The 17,946-nt window shown below is 38.0% G+C and overlaps 1 protein-coding gene across 1 annotated transcript; it reads left to right on the top strand.

The window, feature by feature from the left end:
• The first annotated feature begins 1,503 nt into the window (after positions 1-1,503).
• On the top strand, positions 1,504-17,655 carry LOC137404967 (germ cell-less protein-like 1). The gene is made up of 13 exons (XM_068091195.1): positions 1,504-1,736; positions 1,985-2,108; positions 3,018-3,114; positions 4,358-4,502; positions 4,653-4,784; positions 4,912-4,996; positions 5,597-5,693; positions 6,174-6,320; positions 6,483-6,552; positions 10,173-10,254; positions 13,250-13,311; positions 14,378-14,543; positions 17,094-17,655. The coding sequence occupies exons 1-13, from the start codon at positions 1,579-1,581 to the stop codon at positions 17,409-17,411; spliced, it is 1,683 nt and encodes a 560-aa protein (XP_067947296.1). The 5' UTR covers positions 1,504-1,578; the 3' UTR covers positions 17,412-17,655.
• Positions 17,656-17,946: the final 291 nt, after the last annotated feature.

Genomic DNA, 17,946 nt, shown 5'->3' with positions numbered 1-17,946 from the left:
GGGTGGACAGAAAGCAGGTCAGATTGTTGTCCACTTGCTCAACAGCAAACATGGTAGAGAAAGAGGTATACAATGCAACCAGATGTTCCACAGGTAGTAGTAGACTACAATTCTGAAATGGAGGGCGTAGATCAATCTGATCAGATGACAGATCAATATTCTGGGGAGTTTCGCATAGTAAAGCTGGGCAAAAAAGTAGTCCTACACCTCGTTGACAGAACTGCTACCAATGCTTATATCTGCTACACGGCTAATTCCAACATTGTAGGAAAGAAGATGGACCATCACCGCTTTCTTATTCAGTTAGTCGAAGGGTTGATTGGAGATTACCGTGAGCCTAGAGAACATGTAGGACGCCCTAGCTGCTCTCCAGCTGCAAGGAAAACTGCCAGGCATTTCTTTGAAGTCATTCCAGATGGTAATAGAAAAAAATGTACTGTATGTGCTAAACCAAGAGGCCAAGGTTACAAAGGTTCTATAATTGGTAGTTGGTGCCAAGATTGTGGAGTCAGATTGTGCAAAGGTGCTTGCTTCAACTCTTACCACAAATAGACAGTATGGACTATAGACCACAAATAGACTGTATGGACTATGGATATGTGCTATGGACTAAGTCTAAACAGTGGCTAATATGTATTACAAAGTGTGGTTCTACTTGTAAAATGCTTTATTTGTAATATAAATACAGAATATGTTTTATTCAACAATATAACATTATCGCAACAACAATCAAATTTTTCAATTTTTTTTTAATTTACATGTGTAAGGGTAGTTTAAATAGCTCAAACAGGCATAAAGGGTGTAAAACTGTTTGTAAAATGCCTTGTTATATGATACAAACCTATCATTACAACCATAGTGTAGCAAAAAATATTATTTCAATAAAATTTCAAAATTGTCATTTTTTTTTATTAATTCACCCAGCTTATCAAAAATAGGCTCAAAAACTTACCTGCAAAAGGGTTAACATGGGCTCTGGTTATTTACCAAAATTTGAGTTTTTAGGCTGAGTTATTTCGAAAAGACATTTTCATGCTACAACACTTAAGCATTGCTGCCACGAACAGCTTGCATTGTTTTTTCGTAGGTAAATCAGACACGCTAATTCCGATTTTGTACTCAAAATAAAGATTGGTCAACTAACTTTTCAAGTCATTTTTGTTTTTGAAGGCTTTTTTACGGCGATTTAATATCGGTGTCGCAATCGACACAACAAGCCCCACCCATAAATATGTGACGTAGCCTAGCTTTTTAGGGACGAAAGTTGAGGACGTTTAGTCCGATCTAGAATTATAGAGATGGGTGTCTTAAAACCCATTATTCTCTAAATTCAGCCTTCAAATTAATTTCAGTCCTTTCTGAAAGGTCGATAAGCTATTTAACATTGAATGTAGCTTGTTACCGGGTGTTTAATAGGCTGAACGCCGAGAAAAATGAACTTGAAAAAAGCGCGATTTTATCACAAGCTAGCGTTATCGCACTTTTTTTATTTCATTCAGCATACAAGCAGATATGTAAGATCAAAAATGGATATGGAAACAGATTTGATCGGCTTTCCCTGTTCACTGAGTTAGCTTCATGATGGGATCATATGTGAGCGCTATTTGGAGACAAAGGGATACAAAAGATGATTTAGGGAGTTCTGCACCAACAAGGTCAGAGGGAGGCAGGAAAAGAAGCCATGAGAATGAAGAGTTAATAAATGCAGAAAATGCCCTACTACACACACCTAAAAAGTAAAGCATTCAAATTATGATATTTTAGTTATTTTTATGTAGCTAATAAAATTTATCATTACTTTTCATATACGTATTGGGACTGCCTTTCAGGTCATTAGACTTGCTGCCTAGCAGCATTCCTCTCAGTCCTATAACATGACATTGCAGGTAAAGCAACCTCGAGCAGATAGTATTTGGATATTTTATTGCTCGTTAGCGCTTCATATCTTGGTGGTACCTTTTGCACTGCTTGTGACTGTACGTAGGAAGAAGCTCAGGTCTACTACTGACTACATCTATCAGGTCTTGTTTATTGACGGAGAGAACAGTGATGTCACTATCTCAGCTCTTAACCGCGAGTGGAAGTTGCATAAGCTATACTTGAAGCAGGTATGCATCCTGCCTATAGAGTTCCATTTCATTTCTTTAACTATTTTCACTTTATACTTTGGCATATTACAGTTTAGGCTTAAATGTAATTTTCAAATCATTCTGCTGGCTAATTGAAATATGAGTATATTGTTAGCTTGGAATCTAAAAAGTTACCTGAAGCGATTTTATAGTAATGTTTCACAGAGGAGGTGACATTAAAAGACTAATTAATGAGATGGTTTGGGAATAGAACCGGGTATGATGTTTTCTTTATGTAAACAATACTTGCTTTAGAGTTAAAACATTTGTGATACATTAGGCTGCCTCATTTTTCATGCACTGCTGCCTAGAATGTGATTGTTTTTTCAACTTTTGAGTTTGTCATTTTGTTTCTTTAACGATTATTTTCACAAAAAGTTTTCAGCTCATAAGAAACACTGAAACTTGAATGCAGGAAACCAATTGATGCCTCTATTATATGATTGGTACTATAATTATAGCTTACTATAGTTACCGGAATTTTCCATTGGCAATGTGCCAGATAATAGCAAGTGGCGGGCAATTTTCATTACTTTTCATTGTTTATAAGTTGTTTTGTAATACTATTTTCCATTGGCAATGTGCCAGGCTAATAGCAAGTGGGAGGCAACTCTCATCACTTCTCATTGTTTATAAGCTGATTTTTAATACCGTTTTCCGTTGACAATGTGCCAGGCTAATAGCGAGTGGTAGGCAACTCTCGTCACTTCTCACTTATTATAAGCTGATTTTTAATACCTGGGCAACGCTGGGAGGCACAGCTAGTTATACCTACTTATAGAATACTACTATCTACTTACTACTCACTACTCTGTCTTATTGAACTTTTTTTCTTAGTAAATTGTTGGTGAATAATCTTTAGTTAAGTATCTTGATATAAATTGGTAGTGTGGATACTTTGAGAGCATGTTTCGAGGGACGTGGAAGGAGTCGAAGGCAACTGCTATTACTCTTGATATTCCTGACAGAAATATTGATGCAGATGGTAAGTTGCCCTATTAGGTAATTGCGCTTCATCTCCCATTTTGTACTGGCACATGCAGCAAAGATCCCAGAGACAACCCGTACCAAGATAATGGCTCTTCTGGTAGCTTATTTAATCTTTAGGGTAGGTGGGAGAGTGTGAGTAGGTGTCATAATCGTGATAGCATAAAGTTCTGCTCCAACCTACCTTCTTTTTGCCAACTGTCACATAACATTTGGTGAGCAATTTATTGGTGGTTAAGGATTAAAAAGTAGACAGGTATAAAATGCTGCCCTCGTTCTTACAGTTAATGGTTGACTTGCAACAAAATTCACATTTCAGTTATTTGATATGAAAACATTCACCATGTCTTACTCTGTTGTGTTGTAGGTGCAAAATATGTGGGAATGTGATTACAAGCTCTTAAAAGCTCAAAAACGAACAGTTAATCGCAGCCACACGAGACCGCCGTAGTTTGGATTCTCTTTCCAAAATGGCTCAATTGTGACGTAGCTGTGTTAGATGGTTTCTGTTTACACTTTTATGCAACCTCATTCGTCGAAATGTTTCACAAATATACTTCACGCATTCAATAAAACCATGTCTATTGTTTTTACGCGTCTGTTTTATTGTCATTTTAATGCTGTCACTTTTAGCAGTGATATATCTTATAACTTACCGTAAAAACTCGTTTAATTTTTTAGCCTTAGCTTGAAGGAGTACATATCATTGTCTGATAATCATGACGAGTCTGTTGGTCACATGTGATAATCGAAAAGTGCTGCAGAAATTATTTGCGAAGTATTGGGTCACATGATCAGATTACGACTTGGCGACTAGACCAAACCGAAACAAAACTGTAAAGTAGCGAGCATCTATATTTGATACGGGGTTAAACCACTTCGGGATGAGACCCGAAGTGTTTGTCATAAACTAGTGCTACGATAAGTTTTATATTGAGCTTTTTATTGCCCTTTCAATTCACGGGAGAACATCACGTGACAAGACGATAACCAAATTTCATGACTACGTCAGAGAAATAAAGAGATTCCAATCTACGGCGGCTTTTCGTTTTTGAGCTTTTAAGAGCTTGTAATCACATTTCCACATATGTGGCACTAACAACATAACAGAGTAAGACATGGTGAATCTTTTGATACCAAATAACTCTAAAGTGAATTCTGTTGCAAGTCAACCTTTAAGAATTTTGACAAGTAAATTTTAGATAAAGTTCTTAATAGAGTTGTTCATTAACATTTTGTAGCGCTGGCCGTTGCGTTTGGCTGCCTGTACAGAGATGATCTGACCATCGAGCCGATACAAGTAGTGCCTGTTGTCGCTGCTGCCTGTCTCCTTCAGCTTGACGGTCTCATGCAGCAGTGTGCTGCCATTATGCGAGAAACCATTTCGTGAGTTCCATTTGCTGCATGCAAAAAAACTCTTACCCTAGCATTCTTCTCTGTTAACCAGATTATATACCACTTTTTTATCATGGTTGTTTACAAGTAGCATTGATTGTATCAAGTGCAGTAGTTTGCTATAAAGCCATATGCTCGCAGGTCTAAGACCGTGTGCGGCTACTATGACTGCTCTCTCTTGTACGGGCTCGGAGCTGTAAAGGATGCCTGCTTTGAGTGGCTTGAGAACAATATCATGGCCAAACAGTCTAAAGACCTTCTCAAGGATATCAAGTAAGTTTAGCCGTCAGCTTTGGGGCCTGCTGACTCATCCTTTTCCCTTCCTATTCGCTCTTCTTTTTTGTTGCAGCTCTACACTCTTGCATAACTTCATTGGGTTTGTCATTCAATTTGGTTGTAGGTCAACTCTCATGCAGGACCTCATCAAGTCACCAAACCTGTTTGTGATGCAGGTGGAGATGGATGTGTACAATTTGCTTAAGAGGGTATGCTTTTGGGCGTCATATTATTAACAAACTGATACATTAGTAGTGAAGTTAGTTCTTTGCTTTCTGCCAATTGTGCAATAAGACCTGATTTGATGACCTGTTTATGAAATATTCTTGAGATTACAATTTAATCATTAGAGGTGCTAAAAAGCATCGCAGTTTTATAGCTGTTAACTGAAATCAACAGGCTATTAACAGCATTGCCTGGTTCCAAGAGAGGTACCTTACGTTTCGTGGGATATTAGTAACTGCCAACGACACTCAGAGCATAGATACCCATGTAGGCCACCCACGCTTAGTGCGTTACTGATAGCTGCCGATAACACCTGAGGCATGGGCTCCCATGTAGGCCACATGTCCTGAGTGCTACTGACAGATGCCCATGGTCAGTGCAAAAGTTGAAAACTGTTCAACACTGACAAAGATTCACAAAACAACTTGCAGCACTTGCTGCGCAAAATTGCTGCGGAGGTTTCGCAGCCGGTATGAACATCCGGCTTTAACAAGAGCATTGTCTGGTCAAGCCGATCTAAAGCTATGACCTATAAACTATGATAAATATGTCAAGGAAGCCTTCACCTTAGCTGTTGGTTTCAGTGGCTCTTCATACAAGTGATGCCCTGGTGGACTGGCAGCTACAAGTCTGGTATCACCAAACAAGCTGAAATACATTTTAAAGATTTAACATCACAAGGTGTGTGATTCTTTTTTGTCATTTCTATTATCTATGATAAGCCTGACACTCAGCAAGCTCCCTATATCATGCTATTACAATGTCTCATCCTTGATATCTATCACTTGAATGTTTGCATCGCTCTTGTTTTAATACTCGAGACCTGCTATAAGAGTCATTTGTCGTACCTTCATTCCTCCAGTTGCAACCAGATATATTTTATTTGAATTTACTAAAGTTAAAAACAAATATTCAATTAAGAATATTTGTGTGAACTGCCAAATATTAATGTTAAACCATAGTTGTGTTGGACATAGGATTTAACTAGCATCGGTTTGTGACCTATGGCTGGATAGTTTCTGCATCACTGAAGGGGGACCTGAGCCATCCCGACTCAATTGGCTTAGACTTATGTACTCATTGGCCAGATCATTCAGTACGTGATGAAAGTGGTAAAGTACAAGGTTATCCTGGGGATTATGGTTGCTGGTATTCTTTTAGAATTTGGGACTGGCAGTCACGGCTCATTTCTGGAGACCTGCTTGGGAAAGATTTATAAGAAGGTGTTTGCAGAGCTTCGATTTCAGCATATTATCATTGATCTCTCCTCAACGAACCTCTTGTTCAAGGACAGAATAGTTCCTAGAGGTAATCGTGGACAGGCAAATAGCTAAAATTGTTTTATTGTCGTGAATAAATACAGTCGGCTCATCCTGCCTTTTAGATTGCATCACTATTACAATTACATGTGAATAGTGCTGGAGTAGTCTAGTCTATGTACTAACCTACTACCAACATATTATGTTTCAGAGTGGCTTATGCCGTTCTTCAGAATACAATGGCTGACAATGCTAAATATGGAGCAAGGTGAAGATTTGGGGTAAGTTTTTGTATTTTCTTATGTACAGCATGCAATATATTGTGTATTAGTTAACAATATATATTGAATAAGAGTTTATAGCTTCTGACATGGTATGACACTGTTGATGAATTACAGGTCATTTCTGGTAAGAATACTGTTTCTTCTTTACAATATTATCTGTACTTATTGCGTGATCAACAGGTCTTTAGTCTCTCCCTTATATACAGTGTATGTCTCTTCAGTCTCTCTCTTATATACAGTGTATGTCTCTTCAGTCTCTTCCTTATATACAGTGTATTTCTCTTCAGTCTCTCCCTTATATACAGTGTATTTCTCTTCAGTCTCTCCCTTATATACAGTGTATTTCTCTTCAGTCTCTCCCTTATATACAGTGTATTTCTCTTCAGTCTCTCCCTTATATACAGTGTATTTCTCTTCAGTCTCTCCCTTATATACAGTGTATTTCTCTTCAGTCTCTCCCTTATATACAGTGTATTTCTCTTCAGTCTCTCCCTTATATACAGTGTATTTCTCTTCAGTCTCTCCCTTATATACAGTGTATTTCTCTTCAGTCTCTTCCTTATATACAGTGTATTTCTTTTCAGTCTCTCCCTTATATACAGTGTATTTCTCTTCAGTCTCTCCCTTATATACAGTGTATTTCTTTTCAGTCTCTCCCTTATATACAGTGTATTTCTCTTCAGTCTCTCTCTTATATACAGTGTATTTCTCTTCAGTCTCTCCCTTATATAGAGTGTATTTCTCTTCAGTCTCTCCCTTATATACAGTGTATTTCTCTTCAGTCTCTCCCTTATATACAGTGTATTTCTCTTCAGTCTCTCCCTTATATACAGTGTATTTCTCTTCAGTCTCTCCCTTATATACAGTGTATTTCTCTTCAGTCTCTCCCTTATATACAGTGTATTTCTCTTCAGTCTCTTCCTTATATACAGTGTATTTCTTTTCAGTCTCTCCCTTATATACAGTGTATTTCTCTTCAGTCTCTCCCTTATATACAGTGTATTTCTTTTCAGTCTCTCCCTTATATACAGTGTATTTCTCTTCAGTCTCTCTCTTATATACAGTGTATTTCTCTTCAGTCTCTCCCTTATATAGAGTGTATTTCTCTTCAGTCTCTCCCTTATATACAGTGTATTTCTCTTCAGTCTCTCCCTTATATACAGTGTATTTCTCTTCAGTCTCTTCCTTATATACAGTGTATTTCTTTTCAGTCTCTCCCTTATATACAGTGTATTTCTCTTCAGTCTCTCCCTTATATACAGTGTATTTCTTTTCAGTCTCTCCCTTATATACAGTGTATTTCTCTTCAGTCTCTCTCTTATATACAGTGTATTTCTCTTCAGTCTCTCCCTTATATAGAGTGTATTTCTCTTCAGTCTCTCCCTTATATACAGTGTATTTCTCTTCAGTCTCTCCCTTATATACAGTGTATTTCTCTTCAGTCTCTCCCTTATATACAGTGTATTTCTCTTCAGTCTCTCCCTTATATACAGTGTATTTCTTTTCAGTCTCTCCCTTATATAGAGTGTATTTCTCTTCAGTCTCTCCTTATATACAGTGTATTTCTCTTCAGTCTCTCCCTTATATACAGTGTATTTCTCTTCAGTCTCTCCCTTATATACAGTGTATTTCTCTTCAGTCTCTCCCTTATATACAGTGTATTTCTCTTCAGTCTCTCCCTTATATACAGTGTATTTCTCTTCAGTCTCTCCCTTATATAGAGTGTATTTCTCTTCAGTCTCTTCCTTATATACAGTGTATTTCTCTTCAGTCTCTCCCTTATATACAGTGTATTTCTCTTCAGTCTCTCCCTTATATACAGTGTATTTCTCTTCAGTCTCTCCCTTATATACAGTGTATTTCTCTTCAGTCTCTCCCTTATATACAGTGTATTTCTCTTCAGTCTCTCCCTTATATACAGTGTATTTCTCTTCAGTCTCTCCCTTATATAGAGTGTATTTCTCTTCAGTCTCTCCCTTATATACAGTGTATTTCTCTTCAGTCTCTCCCTTATATACAGTGTATTTCTCTTCAGTCTCTCCCTTATATACAGTGTATTTCTCTTCAGTCTCTCCCTTATATACAGTGTATTTCTCTTCAGTCTCTCCCTTATATACAGTGTATTTCTCTTCAGTCTCTCCCTTATATACAGTGTATTTCTCTTCAGTCTCTCCCTTATATACAGTGTATTTCTCTTCAGTCTCTCCCTTATATACAGTGTATTTCTTTTCAGTCTCTCCCTTATATACAGTGTATTTCTCTTCAGTCTCTCTCTTATATACAGTGTATTTCTCTTCAGTCTCTCCCTTATATAGAGTGTATTTCTCTTCAGTCTCTCCCTTATATACAGTGTATTTCTCTTCAGTCTCTCCCTTATATACAGTGTATTTCTCTTCAGTCTCTCCCTTATATACAGTGTATTTCTCTTCAGTCTCTCCCTTATATACAGTGTATTTCTCTTCAGTCTCTCCCTTATATACAGTGTATTTCTCTTCAGTCTCTCCCTTATATACAGTGTATTTCTCTTCAGTCTCTCCCTTATATAGAGTGTATTTCTCTTCAGTCTCTTCCTTATATACAGTGTATTTCTCTTCAGTCTCTCCCTTATATACAGTGTATTTCTCTTCAGTCTCTCCCTTATATACAGTGTATTTCTCTTCAGTCTCTCCCTTATATACAGTGTATTTCTCTTCAGTCTCTCCCTTATATACAGTGTATTTCTCTTCAGTCTCTCCCTTATATACAGTGTATTTCTCTTCAGTCTCTCCCTTATATACAGTGTATTTCTCTTCAGTCTCTCCCTTATATACAGTGTATTTCTCTTCAGTCTCTCCCTTATATACAGTGTATTTCTCTTCAGTCTCTTCCTTATATACAGTGTATTTCTTTTCAGTCTCTCCCTTATATACAGTGTATTTCTCTTCAGTCTCTCCCTTATATACAGTGTATTTCTTTTCAGTCTCTCCCTTATATACAGTGTATTTCTCTTCAGTCTCTCTCTTATATACAGTGTATTTCTCTTCAGTCTCTCCCTTATATAGAGTGTATTTCTCTTCAGTCTCTCCCTTATATACAGTGTATTTCTCTTCAGTCTCTCCCTTATATACAGTGTATTTCTCTTCAGTCTCTCCCTTATATACAGTGTATTTCTCTTCAGTCTCTCCCTTATATACAGTGTATTTCTCTTCAGTCTCTCCCTTATATACAGTGTATTTCTCTTCAGTCTCTCCCTTATATACAGTGTATTTCTCTTCAGTCTCTCCCTTATATACAGTGTATTTCTCTTCAGTCTCTCCCTTATATACCGTGTATTTCTTTTCAGTCTCTCCCTTATATACAGTGTATTTCTCTTCAGTCTCTCTCTTATATACAGTGTATTTCTCTTCAGTCTCTCCCTTATATAGAGTGTATTTCTCTTCAGTCTCTCCCTTATATACAGTGTATTTCTCTTCAGTCTCTCCCTTATATACAGTGTATTTCTCTTCAGTCTCTCCCTTATATACAGTGTATTTCTCTTCAGTCTCTCCCTTATATACAGTGTATTTCTCTTCAGTCTCTCCCTTATATAGAGTGTATTTCTCTTCAGTCTCTCCCTTATATACAGTGTATTTCTTTAGGCCAAAACAAGGAGATGTCAATGAGGATGTATTTCTCAAATCTTCACTGCGATGCGCTAGAATCCTTCACAGGGATGTAGAGGTTTGTAGCTATTAGTTGACCTGGAACTTGTGATGGTATTAAAAAGTTTCTCTTTCAACTGCTGCATGTTTGATGAAATCAATGATATAAAACGCCCTCAGGATAAGCGAGGGCGATCATATGGGCGGGGTTTAACGATCGATCTCTGTTGGCATGAACCTGAGCATAAAATATGCTAAATAAAAAAACCTGGAAAATTTACAAAGATTAGGAACAATAGCGGTTATTTTACTGATTTGTTGGTTTCATTTTGTTTTCAAATAAATGTAGTTGCCCAATATTGTCACCGTTATGATCAGTCAGTTGCCATTCACAGGCATTCGTGATATTAATAGTCGCCATCGTGAAATGGCCCAAATTAGGTTTTAGATTTTGAGTATGAAAACTACATTGCACAGCTTGGCCTGCTGTCCCACCTTATAGGCCAGGTCCAACAATGTGACTATAATAAATTGTCATTTTATATTAGGGGTGGCAAAATATTAGTCAAAAACTAGCAAAAAAAGGACATTGTTTGGGTGATTTCAGGTAAATTATAGTTAACTTTAAGCATATATTACGACCCTTACCAATTTCAAAATTTTTAAAAATAAGTAATTTGAAATGTTTTATTTTCCATGGATCTATTTTTTGGTTAGGTATTACCCCTGCACTGTAGAAATTCAAGGTTGGCTATTGTGAACGGCAGCGGGGTTTACTGACGGAATGAGCTAATGACACAATAACAGCGAGTTGTGTTTTTCAAAACCAACAAGGCAACGCGACCGCCCCGCAAGATCTGTCTTAGCCCTAAAACCCAGACTAGGACAGTCCCAACAGAGCTCGATCATTAAACCCCGCCCATATGATAGCCGTCGCCTATTCTTGTGGGGGTTTTATATCATTGATGACACAATGTAACATAACAAGTATTTATCTGTGTTGCTGGATATATTAAGTCAGATGTTTTTTTGAGCTTACAATATTACATGCTTTCTATGACTAAAAGTTTATAAATCTAATAAGAGAGCTGCCTTAGTAAAATATAAAGTTGCGATATTTTTCAGTCATTACATATATTTGTACATCAATTTGCTTTTAATTCAACTGGCTATGTCTCTCATTCTATGTTGACGTTCTTTGAAGTAATAACTGTAGAGGCATTGCCTTGTCAAGGTTGCTTTTGTAAATGGTGTACTTTTTCATTTTTAAAATTTTTCATATGTTGAAACATTTTGTTATAGGAAATATTTTTTCTCTGATGTCCATATTTACTGCTTTACAGCGCTATGGCTGAGTTTTTACACAATCATGTCGATCTCTCATGGTCCACTTTCTTCCTGCAGCAAAACTTTTTTTAGCCTGTCTTTAGCCTGTCTTGTCAAACTGTTGTTTTTGTGGAGTTGTCCCCAATTGAGCGGAGTGAGCAAAACAACTGCTGTTTTGCTCGCCCAGCTCGCCGGAATTGTCGCAAAAACAACAGTTTGTCAAGACAGGCTAAACTAATCATTTATTCGATCAATCCTTCAAATTGGGAAAGGACATGACCACTGAGTGATCGCCAGTCAGCAATTACGCAACACAGTTTAATTGGCATTTTCCAGATGTTGCTAAGTTGTTTGCTTTTTCGTTTTAAAGCTTTTGCTTTGTAGTCTCTATAGCATTTGAGAAGTGCGCAAAGGTGGAGGCTTTCCCAAAATAAAGCTGAACTGGGTCTTCTTTCCCAGTTCAGCTTTAAGGTTCGTGTCAGTCTGAAGCCAGGGTTTGAGCTTACGATAAAAGATCGCTTTGTGCGAGTTTGGAACTCCTGAAATTCGGCTTAGCTTTCCAGCGCTCAAACATGTGTGCTCATCACACACCTTCTGAATATTTGTGGACATACTTATTCTCTGTACTTTATCGTTGCACCTGGTGATCTCTTATAGCACACTAGACTGCCAGGTTACTAGTTCATATAATTTATGGAAACAAATCATCTCAAAACATGATTACTTCCATGCTAGTAAGATTTGATTAAGTCTAAACCAACCACTCCGATGCGTAGTTTTTTTTGCAAAAGCTTATAAACTTACAGGCTATCCATGTTGAAACAAAATGCTGTTCACAGCAAGATGTGGACAGTTTATATTAGTTATGCTCCATTTGTAACAGTCCAGAATTTTATAGAAACTAGGCTATGCTAGAGGTTTGTCATTTAGTCTAATATTTATATTTAGGCAACTAGTGGAGCAAACAACTTCAATACTAGTAGCACGAGGAAATTCGCATTCTGAGATACTAAGTAGCTAGACTCAGTCACTCTTTCAGGTTCCAAAATACAAACTGATAAACTGTATAATGACGGTGTAACTTACTGTGTGACAGCCAAATTTGTGTTCATTTTACTCAATTTTACTGATGTCCATTGATAGAGGTAATCGATATAAAAAGTCTGTAAAGGTGCTTGCAAATGTTTTATAATGAGTTACTGGCTTTTGATCATTCCTTCCTTTTCATATCTGCGACAAAACCAGCTCTGAAAAGCTAATATGGCACCATGCAAACACCATGCAGACACCATGCAGGCACCATGCAGGCACCATGCAGACATGCTAAAGGCTGTTCACACTGTCTCGCTGTATGTCGGGGTTGTTCTCTCGCTGATTATCTGTCGATTATGTGCACCGTAGACCGATGACATTGCCGAGGCAATGTTTATATGTCGGAAAACATTGCAGCTGTTGAGCTGTTCCGATATTTTGCCGTGCATCCATGACAGTCGGTGCAATGTGCACCACTTAATTGCGCCGAATTTCTATTGATAAATCCTTCAAATTGATCAATAAAAAATTTTGATGTAATTTGTATCGATCTTTGCTGGTGTTATGCCGGTACAGGGCTACTTTTTACCAACTTTCTAATGTATCGACCTTTTGTCTATCATATTTTCCATTGACAATGGCTTACAGTATTTTGTGCACTGTTGATATTTGTAATTGCATTAAACTAAATTTGTATTACATATATTTAATTTTAGCACCAGTGGCGATGGATTGGATTCAACTATGGAATAGATCTGGTGATCATGTATATCGACAGGTATTTCTTTGTAGCCATAATTCCTTGTACCCAATTGTCACCTAGAACAATAAAGAACATGTTTACCCGATGGACTAGTACCATATCTAACCAAGTAGCTGTGAGAGGGTATTGCAATATCTCAAAAATGATGTAGCTGAGTATTGTACCATATAGATGTGTACAAAGACAGACTTGTAGCTGATTATTGTACCAGGTAGATGTGTACATATACAGACTCGTAGCTGAGTATTGTACCAGGTAGATGTGTACATATACAGACTCGTAGCTGAGTATTGTACCAGGTAGATGTGTACATAGACAGACTTGTAGCTGAGTATTGTACCATATAGATGTGTACATATACAGACTTGTAGCTGAGTATTGTACCAGGTAGATGTGTACATATACAGACTTGTAGCTGAATATTGTACCAGGTAGATGTGTACATAGACAGACTTGTAGCTGAGTATTGTACCAGGTAGATGTGTACATATACAGACTCGTAGCTGAGTATTGTACCAGGTAGATGTGTACATATACAGACTCGTAGCTGAGTATTGTACCACGTAGATGTGTACATATACAGACTTGTAGCTGAGTATTGTACCATATAGATGTGTACAAAGACAGACTTGTAGCTGATTATTGTACCAGGTAGATGTGTACATATACAGACTTGTAGCTGAGTATTGTACCAGGTAGATGTGTACATATACGGACTTGTAGCTGAGTATTGTACCAGGTAGATGTGTACATAGACAGACTTGTAGCTGAGTATTGTACCAGGTAGATGTGTACAAAGACAGACTTGTAGCTGAGTATTGTACCAGGTAGATATGTACATAGACAGCCTTTTAGCTGAGTATTGTACCAGGTAGAAGTGTACATGGACAGACTTTCTATTTGTCTGTCTTTAAAAAAGATTTTGTTCAGCAAAGGCTGCTGTCAATCAGTTATACAGAGAAAGTGTTCAGCTTATCCTAACACCAGCTACTATCTACTGTTGACCGCATACGCAGAAGATGAACACGTGCAACACAATTATTTCCTGTTCCATTTCTTGCAGTTTGTCTTACTGTTTTAGAACTATTATTATAAAGCGAAACTGTGGAAACCAAAGTCGTCTTCTATCTAATCAGAGTAGAAGGTATGTCATGGCGAGAGTGACTGTCAGCTCCCTTAATGACCTTGGACAAGTGACTTACACAAAGACAGGAGACATTGTCTCTCATGATTTGGTTAGAGATGGGGTAAGTCATCATGGTCAGGGCGTCAGTGTATTCTGTCGGCATGTTGGTGCTATGTTGGTGTCGTGCTATTGGCATGAAGAAACTGTGCTATCAGTATGAAGGAGTCGTGCTATTGGTATGAAGGAGCTGTGTTATTTGTATGAAGGAGCTGTGCTATTGGTATGAAGGAGCAGTGTTATTGGTATGAAGGAGCTGTGTTATTGGTATGAAGGAGCTGTGCTATTGGTATGAAGGAGCAGTGTTATTGGTATGAAGGAGCTGTGTTATTGGTATGAAGGAGCTGTGCTATTGGTATGAAGGAGCTGTGTTATTGGTATGAAGGAGCTGTGTTATTGGTATGAAGGAGCTGTGTTATTGGTATGAAGGAGTTGTGTTATTGGTATGAAGGAGTTGTGTTATTGGTATGAAGGAGCTGTGTTATTGGTATGAAGGAGTTGTGTTATTGGTATGAAGGAGCAGTGTTATTGGTATGAAGGAGCTGTGCTATTTGTATGAAGGAGCTGTGTTATTGGTATGAAGGAGCTGTGTTATTGGTATGAAGGAGTTGGGTTATTGGTATGAAGGAGCTGTGTTATTGGTATGAAGGAGCTGTGTTATTGGTATGAAGGAGCTGTGTTATTGGTATGAAGGAGTTGTGTTATTGGTATGAAGGAGTTGTGTTATTGGTATGTAGGAGTTGTGTTGTTAGTATGAAGGAGCTGTGTTATTTGTATGAAGGAGCTGTGCTATTGGTATGAAGGAGCAGTGCTATTGGTATGAAGGAGCTGTGTTATTGGTATAAAGGAGCTGTGCTATTGGTATGAAGGAGCTGTGTTATTTGTATGAAGGAGTTGTGCTATTGGTATGAAGGAGCAGTGTTATTGGTATGAAGGAGCAGTGTTATTGGTATGAAGGAGCTGTGTTATTGGTATGAAGGAGCTGTGCTATTGGTATGAAGGAGCTGTGTTATTGGTATGAAGGAGCTGTGTTATTGGTATGAAGGAGTTGTGTTATTGGTATGAAGGAGTTGTGTTATTGGTATGAAGGAGCTGTGTTATTGGTATGAAGGAGTTGTGTTATTGGTATGTAGGAGTTGTGTTGTTAGTATGAAGGAGCTGTGTTATTTGTATGAAGGAGCTGTGCTATTGGTATGAAGGAGTTGTGTTATTGGTATGAAGGAGCTGTGTTATTGGAATGAAGGAGTTGTGTTATTGGTATGAAGGAGCTGTGCTATTGGTATGAAGGAGCTGTGTTATTGGAATGAAGGAGTTGTGTTATTGGTATGAAGGAGCTGTGCTATTGGTATGAAGGAGCTGTGTTATTGGAATGAAGGAGCTGTGCTATTGGTATGAAGGAGTTGTGTTATTGGTATGAAGGAGTTGTGCTATTGGTATGAAGGAGTTGTGTTATTGGTATGAAGGAGTTGTGTTATTGGTATGAAGGAGCTGTGTTATTGGTATGAAGGAGCTGTGCTATTGGTATGAAGGAGCTGTGTTATTGGAATGAAGGAGCTGTGCTATTGGTATGAAGGAGCTGTGTTATTGGAATGAAGGAGCTGTGTTATTGGAATGAAGGAGCTGTGGTATTGGTATGAAGGAGCTGTGCTATTGGTATGAAGGAGCTGTGTTATTGGAATGAAGGAGCTGTGCTATTGGTATGAAGGAGCTGTGTTATTGGTATGTAGGAGTTGTGTTATTGGTATGAAGGAGATGTGTTATTTGTATGAAGGAGCAGTGCTATTGGTATGAAGGAGCTGTGTTATTGGTATGAATGAGCTGTGTTATTGGTGTGAAGGAGTTGTGTTTTTGGTATGAAGGAGCTGTGTTATCAGTATGATAGAGCTGTGCAGCCGGCTTGCAATTCTCAGCTATTAAGATATAGTTGGCAAGTATTTGTTTATAAACTAAAAGGAAAGCTTTTCTCTGAACAGGAAAACTTTTAGTCAATCCCAACATTCTAGACCGTATCTTGTTCGGTGTCTATATCTTGGATGAGCTTGCTTCCTGAGATGAGCTTGCTTCCTGAGATGAGTTCCCCTGTGAATTATGGTCATTCTACAGACAATTATGTAGCAGCTACACGTTATCTAGCTTTTTGTTTTCTGCATTTCTTCCATAATTTACAAGGTGGATATTTTGTTCCCCCCCCCCATTTCTTCTGTCAACAAGTTAAACAAATGAATGCAGTAACTCTTCTCTCACTTTCTTTCTGTACTCGGTCGGTTAGCTAGTGAAATACATCTGTACTCTATTGGTTAGCTAGTGAAATGCATCTGTACTTTGTCGGTTAGCTTGTCAAATGCATCCGTACTCTGTTGGTTAGCTAGTGAAATGCATTTGTACTCTGTTGGTTCGCATGTGAAATACATCTGTACTCTGTTGGTTAGCTTGTGAAATGCATCTGTACTCTGTTGGTTAGCTAGTGAAATGCATCTGTACTCTGTTGGTTAGCTAGTGAAATGCATCCGTACTCTGTTGGTTAGCTAGTGTAATGCATCCGTACTCTATCGGTTAGCTAGTGAAATGCATCCGTACCCTATCGGTTAGCTATTGAAATGCAACATTTTTGCAGGAAGTGCAGGGCATGTCAATAGACAGAACGGCTGAGCTGCCACTGAGAATAGCCCTCAATATCCTCTATTACACTCCCAGAGCTGATGTGCGACCGCCAAAACTTCTCCGAATCCCTTTACGACTAGACTCGTGTCGCTTCTGCAAAAAGAAGACGACTTCCACAGCCGTTGTACCTACATGTACAGTGAGCTCTGAGGGGTCCAACCCTGACCTCTGCCCCATGCAACATCATGCGGATAATACTGCAGATTCGTCTTCTCATTCCTCTGTAAATACAAGTAATCCTAGTGATGACAATCTATTTGAGGTGGAGTGAAATGGTGTTTTATGAATGGGAGAAATCTCTTACCATTGCAGCACTCAGTTCTACTTACTATATTTTCTTGTACAGTTATCGCGTATTTCTAGTTTTTATTTCTGTACACACCCTCCTGATCCATCTACATGTACATCATTGTAAATATGGATCTATTTATTATTAACGTTGATTGCAAAATTTTACCACGTGAGGTATTCAAGGGATAAATTTATCGCAGAAATAAACCAGGAAAGTATGCTCATATTTTTTGTATACCTTTATGAACACATTGAGATAATAGTGTAGATTTCTTCTTATTTCATCATCACAGTTGTGCTCATGGCAGTATCTTCCTTCCACAGTTAAATTCTCATCCATTTTTTTACCCTAGATAATGTTTTTGTTCATGTCTCTGCGTGTTGTACCTGTCTCTGCCTTTCACACTTGTCTCTCATCTAATCTCTTTCATGTGTGTATTATTTATGAGAAGATTAGATTAGTTGACACCTTAACATTTTTGCGTCACAAACTGCGGGTGACCGCGTACGAACAA

This window comes from Watersipora subatra, chromosome 1 (assembly GCF_963576615.1).
Source record: "Watersipora subatra chromosome 1, tzWatSuba1.1, whole genome shotgun sequence".
In the NCBI taxonomy this organism is placed as follows: domain Eukaryota; kingdom Metazoa; phylum Bryozoa; class Gymnolaemata; order Cheilostomatida; family Watersiporidae; genus Watersipora; species Watersipora subatra.
The sequence above is the reverse complement of the archived record's forward strand: the minus strand, read 5'-3'. Positions and strand labels throughout refer to the sequence as shown.

What these genes read in the sequence shown, in the direction of transcription:
- LOC137404967 (XM_068091195.1), top strand. Translation starts at nt 1,579, where the DNA reads ATGATGGGATCATATGTGAGCGCTATTTGGAGACAAAGGGATACAAAA. An exon ending in GACCTTCTCAAGGATATCAA is followed by an intron (nt 4,785 to 4,911) that starts GTAAGTTTAGCC and finishes ATTTGGTTGTAG; the next exon opens with GTCAACTCTCATGCAGGACC. An exon ending in ATGATTTGGTTAGAGATGGG is followed by an intron (nt 14,544 to 17,093) that starts GTAAGTCATCAT and finishes ACATTTTTGCAG; the next exon opens with GAAGTGCAGGGCATGTCAAT.